General features: G+C 65.5%; 3 protein-coding genes across 14 annotated transcripts in view; 1 reads left to right on the top strand and 2 right to left on the bottom strand.

The window, feature by feature from the left end:
- Positions 1–10,848, top strand: part of BOP1 (BOP1 ribosomal biogenesis factor) — a 30,072-nt gene extending 19,224 nt beyond the window's left edge. The window contains exons 4-16 of one of the 2 annotated variants that reach the window (XR_004185987.1): positions 7,658–7,812; positions 7,897–8,014; positions 8,113–8,214; positions 8,292–8,504; positions 8,584–8,745; positions 8,957–9,037; positions 9,110–9,179; positions 9,262–9,394; positions 9,471–9,651; positions 9,731–10,051; positions 10,224–10,308; positions 10,393–10,500; positions 10,579–10,796. Coding sequence is in view for 1 of the 2 variants with exons in the window: in XM_003903263.3 (XP_003903312.2) it covers positions 7,658–7,812; positions 7,897–8,014; positions 8,113–8,214; positions 8,292–8,504; positions 8,584–8,745; positions 8,957–9,037; positions 9,110–9,179; positions 9,262–9,394; positions 9,471–9,651; positions 9,731–10,019; positions 10,224–10,308; positions 10,393–10,500; positions 10,579–10,732 (1,851 nt within the window). In the remaining variant the exon portion in view is untranslated. Of the gene's footprint in view, positions 1–7,657; positions 7,813–7,896; positions 8,015–8,112; positions 8,215–8,291; positions 8,505–8,583; positions 8,746–8,956; positions 9,038–9,109; positions 9,180–9,261; positions 9,395–9,470; positions 9,652–9,730; positions 10,052–10,223; positions 10,309–10,392; positions 10,501–10,578 lie in introns of both variants that reach the window. The other variant, XM_003903263.3, reaches the window with a different exon arrangement.
- On the bottom strand, positions 4,251–7,662 carry SCX (scleraxis bHLH transcription factor). Of its 2 annotated transcripts, none has more exons than XM_003903264.5 (2): positions 5,547–7,662; positions 4,251–4,629 (listed from the first exon to the last, which is right to left on the bottom strand). In XM_003903264.5, exons 1-2 carry the CDS (start codon positions 6,111–6,113, stop codon positions 4,591–4,593), a joined length of 606 nt encoding a protein of 201 aa, XP_003903313.1. In that variant the 5' UTR covers positions 6,114–7,662; the 3' UTR covers positions 4,251–4,590. The 2 variants fall into 2 exon arrangements, with proteins under 2 accessions (XP_003903313.1, XP_031525736.1); XM_031669876.1 differs by having other exon boundaries at positions 4,519–4,859.
- Positions 8,742–16,841, bottom strand: part of MROH1 (maestro heat like repeat family member 1) — a 121,645-nt gene continuing 113,545 nt past the window's right edge. For 3 of the 10 annotated variants that reach the window (XM_031669868.1, XM_031669869.1, XM_031669870.1), the window contains 9 exons: positions 13,950–14,087; positions 13,505–13,619; positions 12,829–12,975; positions 12,512–12,700; positions 12,088–12,243; positions 11,879–12,013; positions 11,701–11,803; positions 11,568–11,633; positions 10,969–11,261 (listed from right to left, as the gene is read on the bottom strand). In XM_031669868.1, coding sequence (XP_031525728.1) covers positions 11,176–11,261; positions 11,568–11,633; positions 11,701–11,803; positions 11,879–12,013; positions 12,088–12,243; positions 12,512–12,700; positions 12,829–12,975; positions 13,505–13,619; positions 13,950–14,087 — 1,135 coding nt within the window. In that variant the 3' untranslated portion in view covers positions 10,969–11,175. Of the gene's footprint in view, positions 9,208–10,960; positions 11,262–11,567; positions 11,804–11,878; positions 12,014–12,087; positions 12,244–12,511; positions 12,701–12,828; positions 12,976–13,490; positions 13,636–13,949; positions 16,061–16,841 lie in introns of those variants that run through there. The other 7 variants (XM_031669872.1, XM_031669871.1, XR_004185985.1 and 4 more) reach the window with 7 other exon arrangements.

Here is a 16,841-nt window from a genome sequence, read left to right as displayed (position 1 = left end):
GGCACCTGGGGCTCTCCGATGAAGCAGGCCCGGGCAGTGGCTGGCAGGTGGGTGTGGCTTTTCGAAGCCGCATCCTCCTGCTTGTGGGCTGCAAGGGTGGTGGAGGCCCTGGCCTGCTGTGCCCACTTGGGGCCAGCGTCCTTGGCGCTAGAACCTGGGTGGGCAGGTGGGGGTTCTCTACCGGGTTCTGGCAGAGGCTTTGTCCTGGGGCTTGCAGAGCAGCCTGTGGAGCGGAGCTGGGGAAGGCACTGGAGGGCGAGGCCTGTCGGGCAGGTGGTGACGGCAGCAGGCTCTGGGCCTTCTGGGGAGGTTGGCTGTGGAGAGCTGGGTCTGGGTGTGTGTCCCAAGGCTGGGGCTGTTCCGCAGGGGATGGGAGTCCCAGGTGCGTGTGTGTGCATGGATCAGGACTGGGGGAAAAGTCTCCAGAATGAGATTTTGGAGGTGTCCAGAGTTGGGGGCTGAGCGGGTGTGGACCTCTGGAGCCCTGTTCCCACCCCACCTGGAAGGTGCAGCTCTGAGTTGTGGGACTCGGAGCAGGCCGAGGAGTGGTGAGCACTGGGAGGTGTCGGGGGTTGTTGGGGGTGTCATGCCCCAAGCCTGTGCCCCACCCCCAGCATCCTGCAGGAGTTTCTGGGAGCCCCTGCTTATGAGACACCAGGCATTGGGGTGCTCTGCCTGAGAACAGCCATTGTCCCTGGGCCATTCCCAGCAGAGACTGAGGCAGGCCAGGTCTGGAGGAACCCCTGAGTCAGTAGTGGCCTCTCTCTAGCCTGCAGACCCCCAGGGGGTGACTTGCTGCCCTCCCAGCTGTGGAGGTGCCAGGACGCCTGGGTCAGTAGTGGCTTCTCTCCAGTGGTGGAGGTGCCGGGAGGAGGCCGAGCTATGTGCCCAGCTTCTGGAAGGGCAGATGTGTGGTTGGCGGGAGCAGGGCCAGAGGTGAGGGCCTCTGGGCTGGCGGCTCCTCCTGCCTGGGACCCCACCTTGGGCTGGGGTCCGCTCAGCCGGTTTGGACTTTGAGGAGGAGACCAAGCAGGGCCTGGCTTTCTCCCCTCTGGCCCCGGCGCCAGGGCCCAGCACCCCTGCTGGAACCTTCAGTAGGGTGAGATGCAGCAGGTGAGCCTCCTGCCCTGGCCTTGCCCTGAGCAGTTTGACAGATAAAACCCTGAGGAAGAGGAGGAGGAGGAGGCAGCGGCGGCCTCATGTCGCACAGGAAGGCCGTGTGGCGCTCAGACAGGCGGGCGTTTTGTGCAGGGGAGCGGCGTGAGTGCTGAACACTGCTCGCATTGTAATCGGAGAGGGGCTGGGGAAGAGAGAGACGGAGCGAGGGCGGCTGACCCCACGCTCCCGGGGGACAGGTGGGAGAGGCGGAACGAGGAGAGAGTGAAGGATTCCAGAGGTGGGCCGGCTTCCTCTCTCGCAGACAGACACGGGAGGAGGCGGGCAGCGGGCCAGCCCCATACCTGCAGTTCCAATCTGTGGTCCTGACAGCTGCAGCCACTTTGGGGAGGGGGAGGGAGGGGGCTCATCGAGAGCGGAAAAATCCCAGCCGACACATCAGCCGGTTGCGGCCTGTGTCCGGTGCAGTCTGGGCTGGGGGCCTGTCCTTGGGGCTGGTGGCCCCCGGGAGAGCCCTGATGCTGGGTCTGCGTGTGCCCCCGGCCAGCCGGGCTCTCAGGGCCTGACCCAGAGGGTCACATGTGTTTCCTGGCAGCCCACAGGTGCTGCGCAGGGCGGGGCGGGCGGTGGGCGCAGGCAGCCCTGATGAATCATGTGTCCCGCCAGCAGCTCGTTCCCCAGGCCGGGGACAGGAGCTGACAGCTGAGGCCCAGCAGAACGTTTCCAGCCCAGCTCGGCTCACAGGGGCGGCTGCTGGCCCAGGGTGCAGGCTGGGGCCCCTTCCGTCCCAGCTGCCTCTGTGGGGCACAGGCAGAGGGAGCCCTGGGTCTCTGGAGGTGAGGCCAGCACTCTGGGAAGGGAGCCAGGGGCTGTGGTGGGCAGGGGGCACCTGCCACTCCTCTGCCTGGCGGCTGTGAGCTGCGAGTGGATTCGGGTGGGCCACCGCGGGCCTGGGGGGTCAGCCCACGCCACCCCCGGTCTGGTTTGAATTTCTGGAGCAGTGGAGGGTGACGGAGTGTTCCTCCCCCGCCCCTCCCTTCTTGCTGGCTGGCGGGCCGGGCCCTCGGCCGCTGCTACCGGTGCAGCTCAGGGAGCGGCTGGGCTGGCTGCCCAGGCCTGAGGCTGGCCAAGCTGCAGCCGCGGTCGGAGTCAGGCCTGCAGCGGAGGGCCTGGCTGTGAGTACTGCACCCCAACCAGCCGGGCCCTGGGGATCCTTTCAGCTCTGAGACCTCCGGGTGGCTGTTCCCTGTTCCCTTCTGGCCTCATTAGACACCCCAAACTCTATCCCCAGTCCATGGGGGCTCTGACGTCCCTTTCCCCAGCACTCCCTCTTGACCCTGCCCACACCTCCCTACCCGGGCCCACACCTTCCCACCTGCTCACGTCTGGCCTCCTGCATTCCCGCTCCCAGCTGGCTCTGCCCTGTCCTTGGTGCCGGCCGCTGAGGCCCCACACCTGCCTGCTCAGGCCAGCAGCCCCTGATGTCCCCGCCCTGGGGACTTTCAGTATCTTCCATCAGATTTGTCCCCAACACTGACCGGCCACTGAGGGTAGGGGGTTGATGAAGAGTTTTGCAACCCCCACCAGGCCCAGGTCTGGAAATGGGAGGCCTGGAGGTGAGGAGCAGGTGGGCCATGGACCCTCCCTACAGATGTACACCCAGTGCCCAGTGGAGGGAGGGCTGATGTGGGCGCCATGGGCCTTAGGGTGCTATGCAGAGTGCCGGTCTTGGCCATGCTCCTGGGTCCACCCTGCTCCTCACTCACCAGCGCCTTGGTGCCTGGGAGGGTGGCGGGGCGGGGGTGTGAGGAAAGCTCCCGAGAAGGGAAGGGGCTGCCTCAGCCCCTCGCTGCATCCCCATGTCCCCCGGGCCCTGGCTCCCCGGCGGGCGGGGCCTCTGCGGTGGCTGGGCTTGTCCTCTCCTCCCTCCCTCTGGCCAGCTGTGGGCTCCTGCAGGATTAGGGAGAGGAAATTTGGGGTTGGGTTTCTCTCTGAACGAAACCTGCCGTTGCGACTTTTTATCCTGTTATATTTCTATCAGATTGGACGCAGCCCCCCTCTAGCCCTTAATGGCTCTGGCTTTGAGAATTTCCTCCAAAATTACACCACTGCTTCCTGCTCTGCCGTTCCCTGGAGCCTGTCTTTGCAGAGGGGGGGCAGTCCTGGGCCAGCCCTGCACTGATGCCCACGTGGGCCACAGCACCTGGTCTGCCCTGGTGGGGGTGCGTCCGCGCCTGTGCTAGGGAGGGAACTGTGGCCAGCCGCCGCCCTGACGCCCGCACCTGGCACCGTCAGCCATTGTCCACCCAGCCGGAAGTTAGGCTGTGGCCTGGCAGGGTTGGGGGGAGGTGGTCCACACAGCGCCACCTGCCTTTCTTCTCTCTGTGCCCACTGAGCTCACACCACTGAACGGTAATTGTCACCTGCAGGGTTTTAATGGCTGGCCAGCTGTGCGCAGAGCGCTGTGGGGGCTCAACCCACCTCCTGTGGTGGGCGGGGTCTTCAGGGGGCTGGGTGGGACATGGTGGTGGGAGGAGGATGGCCAGGGGTCCTCCTTCCCGTGTGGGCAGAGCTTCCAGGGGCCAAATGGCCCTGGTGCATGAGGAGACGCCCCTCCAGTCAAGACTCGTGGAGGCACAGCGCCCACTGCCCTTGCTGGGGCTGGGAGCCCACCCCCTCTGCCGGGCAGCACAGCTTGCTTCACTCCTTGTGACCACTCCTTGGAGCTCCGAGGCCAGATGCAGCACCCTCCTCACCCTCAGGGCCCCTGGGTGCCTGGCAGGCCCAAGAGTGGGGCACCCCTGCCCTGCTGCTGCCTCCCTGTCCCTGCCTTATGGCGTATCTGCCTTGTGCCTCACCCTCCCCATCTTCTGCCATGCAGCTCCTCCCCCACCCTCTCTCCCTGCGTGGCTCTCTCATCCCCACCCTGCAGCTTCCCAATAGGAGGCTCTGTGGGTGAGCTAAGCCTGTCCTCACCGCCTCAGCCCAGGGAGGGGTGGCCCTGAGCCTGTAAAAGTGGGGACTTCCCAGGGAGCCGGGGTACTTGGCCCAAGGAGGATGGGACCACCAAGGGTGGGAATGGAGGCTCAGGCTGGGGTGAATTCTGAACCTCTCATGAGGACAGTTGGTCTCCATATTTGGAAGATACTGTTTTGTTTTTAATTATACAAAATTTTCAGACTTTATATTATCATATCAAAAACACAAGACGCCAACACACAGTGGCCGGAAGAAAAGCCAGCGCAGAAAGTTCCAGTGGGCCCGGGCAGGTGCTGGGGCCAGCGCAGAGTCCCGCTGCCAGCGCCTGTCTGTACGTCCATCTGTCCCTCGGCCCCGCTTGCAGCTAGGGCTGGCCTGGGGCATGCTTGTGGCGGGCCTTGCCCAGCTCAGGTCCAAGGTGGGGGCTGTCTGCGGTCACCCCGGGTGTTCACCTCCCCCAGCAGCGTCTGCCTCCTGGCTGCTGCCGGACACCTCCTAACTGCGAATCGCTGTCTTTCTGTCGCGGTCCTTGCTCTGCAGAGGGGAGGGAGGAGTGTCAGGCCCCAGCAGAGTCCAGCGCCAATCTGCGCCTCTCCGGCCTCCCTGCTGGGTGCCATCTCAGGTGGCCAGCACCGAGGCACCTCCTTCCCGGCTCTCCCCAGCTTCCCTCAAGCGTTTTGGGGAGGGGAGCACACTGCTGCACAGCCGAAATTGTAAAATTAAGTTTCCCAGATGTTCAGGCCCCAGGAGCTCGCGCGTGCTGTCTGGAGAGGAAATGGGGATTGGGAAAAGCCGTGCCGTATTTTCTCCCTGCTCACCCTGGTTTTCCGGTGCCACCAAGCACAGCAGGAGCTGTAAATCACAGCTGGCCAGCGTCTCCTGCAGGGCCCTCATCCCCAGCCCCCACGTCTCCTGCCAGCCTCTGCCTTGGTGTCCCATGGCCCACATCTTGGGCAGCCCTACAGGACCTGGTGTCTTGGTGTGCAGCCTAGGTAGGGGACGGACAGCAGGTGCCCAAGGTGGCTTAGGCCAGTGGTGGGCCGCAGGGGCTAAGACCCCGGGGTCCTTCCTCTCTTGCCTTGCAGCCTCTTTCTGAACTCAGCTCTTTTCACTCCACCTTTCAGCTTGCTGAAAAGGGAAGCTTGCAGCGGCCTGGTCCAGCTCCCCAGCCTTCCCGCCCTGGGTGGGCCCCTTTGGGCATCCGTAGCTGTTACCCCTCATGCATCTCCCTGGGGGTGACTCCACACCCCACTGGGAGCCAGGTGTCCTAGGGCTGCCCTGGAGAGGAGCCCCAAGAGAAGGCCCCAGCCCCCGGCAGACCTGTGTTACAGGTGTGCCTGCCTGTGCCCTGTTGGGGAGCCCTGCCCGCGTGGCCTCGCCGCCTCTGCCTGGCAGGTGTGGGCTGAGGGGCGCGTTGGAGGCCCCCTCGGCGCCCCACGGCCCGTGCTCACCAACTTTCTCTGGTTGCTGAGGCAGAAGGTGCAGATCTGTTTGGGCTGGGTGTTCTCGCCGTCGCGGGCGGGAGGTGGCGGGGGCGGTGGCGGGGGGCTGCCGGCGCGCGCCGCGTGGAAGAAGGCGGGCCCGGAGTGGCAGGGCTGTCCGTCGCCGCAGGCCTCGCCTGCCAGCAGCACGTTGCCCAGGTGCGAGATGTAGCTGGAGGCCAGGCGTAGCGTCTCGATCTTGGAGAGCTTGCGGTCGGCGGGCTCGGTGGGGATCAGCGTGCGAAGCGCCGTGAAGGCCGTGTTCACGCTGTTGGTGCGGTCCCGCTCGCGCGCGTTCGCCGTGTGCCGCTGCCGGGGCTCACGGCCTGGCCGGCCCCCCGGCCCCCCGCCCCCGGCCCGTCGGCCCCCCGCCCTCCGCCGGGCGCCCTGGAGGCCGCAGCGCGCCGCGTGCACGCGACAGGGTTTCTCGTCGGAGCCCGAGCTGTCGCTGCCGCGGTCCTCGTCCTCCGACAGCGGGCTCACCTCGGGGTACAGGTAGCGGCCCGGCGGTGCCGGGCGCAGCGTGGCGAAGGACATGGGGCCGGCGGGGGCGCGGCGTCAGCTCTGTCGCGCGCTGCTCATGCCGCCTCCTGCGGCCACCGCGGGCCTCGCGGGCCGGCCGGGGCGAGGTGCAGGGTCTCGGCTGCGCCCCGCGGTGGCAGCTGCCGGGCGCCGCGCGCACATGTGCGTCCCGGGCTGGAGCGGGGCCCCGAGCCGCGCCTTTATAGCGGCGTCCCGGCCCCTCCCCCGCGCACGCCCCGCCCCTCCCAGCCTGGAGGCTCCTCGAGCAGCGCCCGCCGCATCCCCTGGCCTTCTGTGGCCACGCTTGGTTGGGGGCGGGGGGGTCTTTGGGGCATCGTTCTGTCTCTGGGGATGCGGAGGAAGCGGGAGGTTGCTTCTGGGCTGTAGTTACTCGGGGCCCCAAGACTGCAGTGCCCCCCTCCCCGGGAGAGGGGAGGAAGGTCAGCGGGACCCACCACCCCGTTTTCTCCCGTGGCACAACTGAGTTAACCCAGCCGCCCTGGCCCTGCTGCTTGACCGCACCCTGTCTGTCTCTGCCTCCCATGTGCGCCAGCGCCTGCTTGTGCCAGGCCGTGTGCAGGGGGCGGGCACAGGCGAGTATTCAGGGGCCTAGAGCTCAGTCTCTGCCTGTCTGTCCTGCACCTGCCTCTCCAGGCTTGGCACAGACTGTGCCTCCTGCTAGGCTCTGGCCAGGTCCCCTGTTCCTGTGCTGTGTGGACCTCTCACCCCGTGGGTCTCCTTCTTGCCCCCTCCTCCTTCCCCTGTTCCTCTCCAGGGCCGCCAGGCCCCTCAGGAAACACACACATACCCCCATTATCCAGTTTGGGGATGGCCCCTTTTCTCCATGGGGAGAAGAGGGAAGGACCCTCAGCAGGGGACAGGGCCCAAGGGGTCCCTCCTGCGGCAGGGACCCCACAGGCTCCCAGCTGTGCTCTGTCTTGCCTGGGCCCCTCCCCGTGGCTACTGTTGCAGGAAGCAGCCGCCTGGGCAGCGGTCCCCAGGCTGGAAGGAGCGAGGGTGGCGGCTGGCAGGGGCTGCAACCAGGAATGTACGTCCAGGAGCGTGGCTGTTCTGCCTGTGGAGGGGCCGAGGGCAGATGGTGGGGGGGCCCCCACAGAGAGGTCTTGGCTTCTGCCTCTCTGTGGAATGGGTCAGTTGGGGTCTTCCCTGAGTCCTCATCTTACAGCTGCCCACTTCTGCCTAAGGCCCCTGCCAGGGGAGGGAGCCCGCGGGTGATGAGGTCATCCCTGTCTGTGGCTGCCCAGAGCCCTGGCCAAGGAATCCAGTGAGGGGGGAGCTCTGGGGTTGGCACCACTTCAGTGGAAAATGTGAAGGTGCAGCTCCGGCGCCTCCGAGGGCGGGGGTGGGGGCAGCGTGGCCGCCGTGCCACGTCAGACCCCAGGGCTGGGGAAAGGGCGTAGGTCAGGGCCAGTGACCTCAGGGCACTTGAGGCTGGGCCTGCACTCACCCTACAACCTCCTCACCTGCTCCCCTGGGCGGCCCGAAGAGGGGCTGGGCCTTGTAGGGTCAGATGCTGACATGGTGACCCCCGGCCGCAGGACATCCGGAACACGGTGGGCAACGTGCCCTTGGAGTGGTACGACGACTTCCCCCATGTGGGCTACGACCTGGATGGCAGGCGCATCTACAAGCCCCTGCGGACCCGGGATGAGCTGGACCAGTTCCTGGACAAGATGGACGACCCTGACTACTGGTGAGGGCCGGCGGGCGGGGCCAGCAGCCAGGGGGGGCGCGAGGGATGGGGCAGGGCTGGCGGGGTCTGACTGGCGGTCTCCAGGCGCACTGTGCAGGACCCGATGACAGGGCAGGACCTGAGGCTGACAGATGAGCAGGTGGCCCTGGTGCGGCGGCTGCAGAGCGGCCAGTTTGGGGACATGGGCTTCAACCCCTATGAGGTAGGTGGCAGCAGGTGGCCCTGTTGTGGGGGGGGGTCCTGGAGGCACGAGCAGGGCCTCAGCCACTCTGGCCCACACGCCCACATCTTTTCCCCCAGCCAGCTGTCGACTTCTTCAGCGGGGACGTCATGATCCACCCAGTGACCAACCGCCCGGCCGACAAGCGCAGCTTCATCCCCTCCCTGGTGGAGAAGGAGAAGGTGGGGCCCCGTGCCCCTGGGGCTTGGCCTGGGCTGCCTGCCCCACGCTGCTTGTCCTGACCCGGCTGTCTGTGCAGGTCTCTCGCATGGTGCACGCCATCAAGATGGGCTGGATCCAGCCTCGCCGGCCCCGAGACCCCACCCCCAGCTTCTATGACCTGTGGGCCCAGGAGGACCCCAACGCCGTGCTGGGGCGCCACAAGATGCACGTGCCTGCACCCAAGCTGGCCCTGCCAGGCCACGCCGAGTCGTACAACCCACCCCCTGAATACCTTCTCAGCGAGGAGGAGGTAGGCCTGCATCCTGGGGGGTTGGGGCCCTGTCCCCATGCTCCCCTGTGACCCTCCCCACCCGTCTTGGTCTCCACAGCGCTTGGTGTGGGAACAGCAGGAGCCGGGTGAGAGGAAGCTGAGCTTTTTGCCACGCAAGTTCCCGAGCCTGCGGGCTGTGCCTGCCTACGGACGCTTCATCCAGGAACGCTTCGAGCGCTGCCTTGACCTGTACCTGTGCCCACGGCAGCGAAAGATGAGGGTGTGTGGGGGCGGCACACCGGGGGACGGCACAGGGGGCAAAGCTGACCTGGCGTTCTCCTGCCAAGATGAGGGGGTGTGGGGGCGGCACACCGGGGGACGGCACAGAGGGCAAGGCTGACCTGGCATTCTGCCAAGATGAGGGTGTGTGGGGATGGCACACTGGGAGGTGGCACAGGGGGCAAGGCTGACCTGGCGCTCTCCTGCTCCAGGTGAATGTAGACCCTGAGGACCTCATCCCCAAGCTGCCTCGGCCGAGGGACCTGCAGCCCTTCCCCACGTGCCAGGCCCTGGTAAGTGGAGACTAGGGGGCTGGGGTTGCACCTTCTGAGTCTGGCTCCTCACCGCCACCTCCTCCTCCTCAGGTCTACAGGGGCCACAGTGACCTTGTCCGGTGCCTCAGTGTCTCTCCTGGGGGTCAGTGGCTGGTTTCAGGTGGGTCCAAGCTGGGGGCATCCTTGAGCTGTAGGGGCAGTTGGGATGGCCAGGTGCTGAGAGCTGTCTCTTCTGCATCCAGGCTCTGACGACGGTTCCCTGCGGTTCTGGGAGGTGGCCACTGCCCGCTGTGTGAGGACTGTGCCCGTTGGGGGCGTGGTGAAGAGTGTGGCCTGGAACCCCAGCCCCGCTGTCTGCCTGGTGGCTGCGGCCGTGTAAGTGGAGGCCCTGGAGGCTGGGGAGCCAGGGGTGGCACTGTGCTTAGGGGCTCTGTCTGGGCCTGGCTCACAGGGAGGACTCGGTGCTGCTGCTGAACCCAGCTCTGGGGGACCGGCTGGTGGCGGGCAGCACAGATCAGCTGTTGAGCGCCTTCGTCCCGCCTGAGGAGCCCCCGTTGCAGCCAGCCTGCTGGCTGGAGGCCTCAGAGGAGGAGCGCCAAGTGGGCCTGCGGCTGCGGGTCTGCCACAGCAAGGTGTGTGGGGTGCGCTGCGGGTGAGGCTGCAGTGGGAGGGGCCTAGCTCAGCCAATCAGCCAGCCTTGCCCTCCTGCAGCCAGTGACGCAGGTGACCTGGCACGGGCGTGGGGACTACCTGGCCGTGGTGCTGGCCACCCAAGGCCACACCCAGGTGCTGATTCACCAGCTGAGCCGTCGTCGCAGCCAGAGCCCGTTCCGCCGCAGCCACGGACAGGTGCAGAGAGTGGCCTTCCACCCTGCCCGGCCCTTCTTGTTGGTGGCATCCCAGCGCAGCGTCCGCCTCTACCACCTGCTGCGCCAGGAGCTCACCAAGAAGCTGATGCCCAACTGCAAGTGGGTGTCCAGCCTGGCAGTGCACCCTGCAGGTGAGGGGTGGGGGGGGCAGTGCACCCTGCAGGTGAGGGGTGCAGGTGAGGAGTGGGGTGGCGGTGTGCCCTGTAGATGAGGGGTGCAGGTGAGGGGTTGGGGGGTGGTGCGCCCTGTAGATGAGGGGTGCAGGTGAGGAGCAGGGGAGCGGTGCACCCTGCAGGTGAGAGTGGGAACATCTGCATCACAGCCTTTGGCCCTAGGTGACAACGTCATCTGTGGGAGCTACGACAGCAAGCTGGTGTGGTTTGACCTGGATCTTTCCACCAAGCCATACAGGATGCTGAGGTGAGGAGAGCTGAGGGTGGAAGCGGCCAGCAGAGCCCCTCCCTCCAGCCTGAGCCTGCCTTCAACCTGGTTCCCTTCTCCCAGACACCACAAGAAGGCTCTGCGGGCTGTGGCCTTCCATCCCCGGTACCCACTCTTCGCATCAGGCTCGGACGACGGCAGCGTCATTGTCTGCCATGGCATGGTGTACAAGTGAGTGCTGACCCTGCCTGGCCCCCTCCCCAGGGCAGTAGTGTCTGTCCATGTCCTGAGCCCTCCTCGTCCCCACAGTGATCTTCTGCAGAACCCCCTGCTGGTGCCCGTCAAGGTGCTGAAGGGACACGCACTGACACGAGACCTGGGAGTGCTGGACGTCATCTTCCACCCCACCCAGCCATGGGTCTTCTCCTCGGGGGCAGACGGGACCATCCGCCTCTTCACCTAGCTGTCCCGCCTACGTAAGGCCGGGGCGGTTGTGCTGAAGTCAATAGAGCCTTACCCTGCGCTGCCTGGTGCTCCCACCTTCTTGAATTGGGGTTGCCAACAAAGCCGCCCCCACCACAGCGCCGAGCCTTCTCCTCACTCAATTTTGCAAAAACAGTAGGGATAACACACCCAGCCCAGGGCACCCTCTGGCCCATCCTCTAAGAGGCCGCGGCACTGCATCCTGTCAGTCACTCGCTGGGAGCAGATGAGTTTATTGGGCACACAGACTCCCACACCCTGTCTGGCCTCACTGAGGGGCTGCGGTTTGGTCCCTGGCAGGGCCTGTTCTGGGGCCAGGCCCCTCCAGCTGTGTGCCCAGGCTGGGGTCCTCGGGAGGCCCTGTCTTGGAGCTCAGGCACAGGTCTGGGTGCGTACTCCTTGCTGGGGGTGCTGGCTGGAGCCTCAGGCGAGCTTCACCAGGCGGCCCAGGGCCTCAGCAGCCCTGGTCCGCACCTCGGGGGCCGGGTCCTTCAGCAGGATCTGGAGCGCTGGGGGCAGAGGGAGGGGCTGCCTGGGGGGCTGTGACCTCGGCATGCCCAAGCCTGCGCGTGGGCCACGCTCTCCTGACAGCCTCTGCTGGGAGGCTCAGGAGCCAACGGAAAGATAGTTTTTCCTTTTTTAGTGTTTTTTAAGCTCTTTTGGAACAGTTAAGAAGTTTCCGTGAATTACTAGAGACGATGAGGTCACCAGTGACAGGGAAAAAATCCTGAAATCCAGGAAAATCACTTAGTCCCTGCGGGTGCCTACAGGGTCAGCAGGGCCCAGCGGAGGGGCCCCGTGGAGGGGGTGCTCACCCGAAATGAGCTGATCCAGGTCCACCTGCGGCTGCTGCCTGGGCTCCACGTGCAGCACCAGGAACCCTGTGAAGTGGGGGCATCAGGCAGGGCTGCTGGGCGGCCTAGGGGCGGGGCAGGGGGTGCTGCTCACCAGTGAACAGTGGTGCAGCAGCTCGGACGTCCTCCCAGCTGCTCTTGAAGTAGAACAGGCAGGTGGTCAGCAGGCGGCCCAGGAGGTCTGGGAAATGGTGCATCTGGGGAGAGACCTGGTCAGCGCTGCCTGGCCCCGCCCCATACCTGGCCCCGCCCCACCTGACCCCACCCCTCACCAGGTGCTTGCAGGTGGTGTTGAGGAACTCCCCGAAGTGCAGGGCCCGTCCCTCCTGCAGGTGTTTCTGGAAAGCGGCTGAGAGGTCTTCACACGCCAGGTTGGGGCCACACATGCGCAGGGCAAACCTGCAGGCCTAAGGGATGCGGCACTGAGGCCGAGTCCAGTTGAGGCCACTCACCCCATTCCACCCACCCCCTGGCTACTCACGCTGGCCACGGCGGCCTGAGGGTCCTGCAGGTGCAGCAGCAGGGGCGCCAGCCCGCCCACCACCTGGTCCAGGAAGACGTCCTCACAGTCTCCATGGCAGACTTGGTTAAGGTGCCCAAAGAGGCGGATGGATGCTGTCCGGAACTCCATCTTCTCCTGGGAAGGACATGCAGCATATGGCTCCTCACAGGCTGTGGGTGTCCTTGCCTGACACAGGCCAGGAAACCCCCTGACGGGTGGGGGCTTGATGGGTGGGGACTGCCAGGCCCAGCAAAGCAGCACCCCTGCAGGTCCGTGCTCTCCACGGTCACCTGGCCGCGGTGGGAGAGACAGGGAGAAGGGTGGGGCTGGGGCTAAAGCTCAGAGCAAGAGGCAGGAAGGGCCGGGGTCCCCTCCCCTCCCTACCCCTCCCCTCCCTGCCTACACTGTCGAAGAAAGGCCGGATGCGGATGGCCACGTGCAGCAGCCCCGAGCGCAGGTCCCAGGCCTCCACCAGGTGCACCAGCCTTGCAAGGCCCAGCATGGCCTCCAGGGCCACCGGGCTGTGAGGGTTGTCCCCGTCGTCCAGCCCGCCAATCATGGCTGTGAGGAGCTGGGGGCCGTGGGCTCGCACCTGAGGACACCCTACACTCAGCCTGGGCCCCAGAGTCATCGTCTGCCACCCCACAAGACAGGGTGACCTCCATGCACAGCCCCCCACCCATGCTGCCTGGGCCCCAGAGGGACTGGTGGCCACCCCACCTTGTCAGGGCAGCCGGAGGCCAGGTTGGCCAGGCCACGGAGCACCAGCCTTCGCACACTGGCGCACGTGTCCTTCTGGCGAGCCGCCAGGCTCTCCAGCAGCGAGTCCAAGAGCATCAGGTCGTTGGCCACGTTGCTGTTCAGCAGCTGCAGGCAGAGGTTCTGTGGCTTCCCCCTCCCCGCTGATCCCAGGGCCCAACCCACCAGCCCAGGCCCAGAACACGCCGGTGTGGCAGACAGAGGTGGTGGACCTACTCCCTGGGTCTCAGATCAGTGGCAACCCTCCCTGTTGTGCGGCTGGGGCCTGCTCTGTCGCTCACCCTGCTCTCCTGCACGGCCTTGGGCAAGATGTTGGCATCTTTGGCCACAAGGGCCAAGACGACATTGCCAAGGGCACCTGGGGCCCCAGGGACCAGCCCTGTCCAGCTACAGATGGACCCAGCAGGACTTGGGGATACAGACTGCAGGCAGCCTGGGTCTTCCTCTCACCAGACACAGGGGGTGTCCCTGGGCGGGACTGAGTTCTGGCATGGGGGAGGAGGTGGCTAGCATCCACGTCCCCTCCTTGCAGGCTGTGGTCGAGGGGGCCTTTTAGGGGTAAGAAAAGGGCATCCCAGGCCTGTCCTGAGCAGGAGCCCCACCCTGGTGCCCAGCAACCCTCCCTGGAACGGCCTACCTCGGCCAGGAAGGCGGTGGTGGTCACCCTCTGGCTCTCATATGCACTGCTGTGTGTGCGAGCCAGTGTCTTCAGCACCAGGGGGAGCCGGGGCCCTGCGTGCTCAGCCATGGCCCTGGGAAAGGGGGCCGCTGAGGGTGCAGGGGCTGTTGATGTGCTGCACCCTACCCAGGCACCTTCCACCCTGCACAGCCCTGGTCCACTCCACCACCAGCTACCAGGTTCTGGGAGTTCTCGGTCTCAGAGATGCCTCCCAACTTGCCTCGCCAGGCCTCTGCATGGGTCCCTCCCCACCCCTGCCCAGAGACCAAATAGGCAGGAGCTCAGGCTGCCACTGGCCTGACACACATGCTCCCACCTGATCCTGGTCGCGTCCTGGGCCCCAGAGATCTTGTGGAGCCCAGCTAGTGCTGGAGCCACAGTGGGCTGGGCCCGCTCAGCTCACCTGGCCAACCTGGTGGCCCCCTCCTCATGCCCCGCCGAGGTCCTGAGCAGCTCCCAGCCTCCCTCTAGGTCCATGCGCTGTGCCACGTCCTCGCTGCCACTGCGGAGCAGCACGGCCCGCAGGGTGTCCACTGCAGAGCTGCAGGATTGCCAGGGTGCTCAGCTGGTGGGGCACACACGCCCACCTCCCTTCCCAATGAGCCCCTGATGTCTGCACCCAACGTGTGCTGCCCACCTGGTGCCTAGCCCTATCCCTGCTAGAGCCACCCTCCAGGAAGCAGGCTCTGGAGGGCCCCCCATTTTCCCCACCCAACGCAAGGATGCAGATGTTGGCTTGGAGGTGAGCTAGTAGCAAGGTCAGCCTGTGGCCACCCGGCCACCAGCCTGAGAGCTGGGCACAGGCAAAGCCCTCTGGCCACACCTGCCCGCCTTTCTGGACACCCAGATGCTGCTGGGCACCCACACCACAGGCACCCCGTCCCTGGGCCTGTTCCTGCCTGGAACTTTGGGCTCTCACACCTGTACCCCAGGAGACTCCATAGCCCTCTGGGAGGCGGACAGACCCCGATCCACTCCCAGTGTTGGCTGAGGGAGGCTGGCTGGCAAGTGAGCAGGAGGATGGTGCCAAGAGCTGGAGGGGCTGCAGGGGTGCTGAAGAGCAGGTGCCGTGGGGTCAACCTGGCCAACTCTCCGCCTCTCCTGACTCCCCAGAGCCCCACCAGGCAAGCACCTTGCCCTCTGGTCTCCCTGGCAGTGGGAGGCAGGCCTAGGACTCAGGCCAGAAACTGGCAGGGAGAGTCTGATGTTGAAGCTAATGCTGGGTCCAGCTTGAGCCTGGCATCGACCATCGGCTCAGATGAGCCCTTCCCTGCTGAGGCTGCCCTACTCCTGGCTGCCAGTGGGTGGGGCATAGTGTGCAACCCAACAGGCAAAGTCTGGGGCAGAGGATGCCCAGCACCAGCGTCCCCACCCAGCAGGACCCTCCCTTGCAATTTCACAGCCCCCTGCCACGTGCTTTCCGGTGCCCACTGCACCTCACACTTAGACCCTCACTGCCTTTGGACCTCTGCCCCCACAAGGCTTTGTCCTCAGGAGCACCTGGCCCAAAAGCAGACAACCCCTGAGCAGCATGGGCCATGTGGTGACCGCTGGTTGTGGTGACAGTGCCACTGCCCTGGTCACCTCCTGCCAGGTGTCCCAAAAGCCCCCTGGTGTGCTGGGGTGGGCCTAGCAGGGAGCAAGTGGCCACTCCAAACTGGGGGCCAGGCCCTGCTCGCCTGGATGGTGTGAGAGGCCCTCATGCAGGGGGGATCTAGGAGGAGGGTGTGGTGGGCACAGGAGCATGGGACAAGCTTGTTAGAGATCTGGTGATGGGTTCCATGAGGCTTCTGGGCAGTTGGGCACACAGGGCCGGTGATGCCGGCAGGACTGAGGCAGCCTGAGAGCTGGACAGGGGCTGTAGGAGCTGAGAGCCATGGGGGTCTTGGAAGCCCAGGAAGGAGGTGCTGGGGGCCTGCTCCCAGTCTACCACTGTCCCCATGGGTGTGCCTGGGTGGTCTGGTGCTGACCAACAGCAGGGCCAGCCCATCACACAGCCCCTGATGAGTGTCCCCAGGCTTCTCTCTCAGGGGTTCCCTCCCCAAGGTAGGACATGCTAGCAGGCAGCTCTGGGTGAGACAGGAGTCCCACGGTCCCAGTGTTAGGCCCTGATCTTTGAGTCCAGGCAGCCTGGGTGCCAAGGGGGCTTCTAGCCCTGGGAACAGGAGAGCCAGCACTGACCACAGGCAGAGGAGAGCCACGCCAGTCACTACGGTTCCTGGGAGAGCCAGCACTGACCACGGGCAGAGGAGAGCCACGCCAGTCACTACGGTTCCTGGGAGATGCCCTTGACACGTACAGGCCGGACCAGCCGCAGTCGGACGGAGGACCCACAGGGCCACAGTTCAGCTGGGCCTCATGGTCTGAGCCAGGGCCCAGCTTGAGTGCAGCTCTGCCTCCAGCTCCACACCCTGCTCCAGGCCTTGAGGCTTGCAAGGCGCCATCTGGACCAGGGGCTGCACTCCAGGCTGCAAATGGCGCAGGCGCAGCAATTCACAACCAACTTTGACAAATCTAACGGGAAGCATGTGTTTGGCTCAGAAATGTGTTAGTGATTTAGATGAGGGTGCCTCCCTTGCTTGTGTGCCCAGGACATTTAAGAATGTGGCACCCACAAGGGTCTGACCCACTGGAGGACAGCCTGTAGGCCAGGCTCTGCAGTTGTCCCGTGGAGGGGTACCTGGGGGTGGGCGTGGGGCCTGCAGAGGCACTGACTCGCAGCAGGCCAGGCCCAGGGGCTGGTGACTGCCCCATCCCATTGACATTTTCCACTCAGTTTGCTAGGGGCAGAGCAGCCCTGGCAGCTGGCCCCACTGGGGTTTACGAGCTGGCCTGTGGTGGAGCAGCCTGTGGTGCTGGGGCAGGGGGAGGGGGGTGAAGTGAGGCTGTCCCCCTGGTGTGTCCTGGCCAAGGTGCACACCCAAACCTGGGCACCTGGGTGGGACGGAACCAGAGCCCTCCTGGGCAGGCAGGGCATGGCGGCCCAGCATTCACATGGGCTGGTGGTCCTGGGGTCAGGCCACACAGCCACGCCTGCCTAGGGTGTCAGCTTCCTCTGTGCTATGGCCCCAGGCAGGTGTGTAGGACCTGAAATGCTGTCATGTCGGGCACCTTGGCAGCTCTCATGCGTGGGGCTGTGAGCACATGCCAGAGGCCCCTCTGCTGGGGCAGTTTCAGGGACAAAGCTGGTCCTGCCATGGTTGGCCCCAGCCTATACCCCAAAGACTCCCCACAACTCCACTCCCAAGAGATGGCACCACCCTGATCCTGCCTGAGCTGCCACGCAAAGCCCCCA

The sequence above is a fragment of the Papio anubis genome, chromosome 8 (genome assembly GCF_008728515.1).
Source record: "Papio anubis isolate 15944 chromosome 8, Panubis1.0, whole genome shotgun sequence".
Lineage (NCBI taxonomy): Eukaryota > Metazoa > Chordata > Mammalia > Primates > Cercopithecidae > Papio > Papio anubis.
Note: the sequence above shows the minus strand (reverse complement) of the source record. Positions and strands in the feature narration are given on the sequence as shown.

Bases quoted from the DNA above. Each gene is read 5' to 3' on its own strand.
- SCX (XM_031669876.1), bottom strand. From the start codon at position 6,113: ATGTCCTTCGCCACGCTGCGCCCGGCACCGCCGGGCCGCTACCTGTAC. The intron at 4,860-5,546 runs GTGAGCACGGGC...TTTCCTCTCCAG, and splicing joins TCAGCAACCAGAGAAAGTTG to ACAGCACGCGCGAGCTCCTG.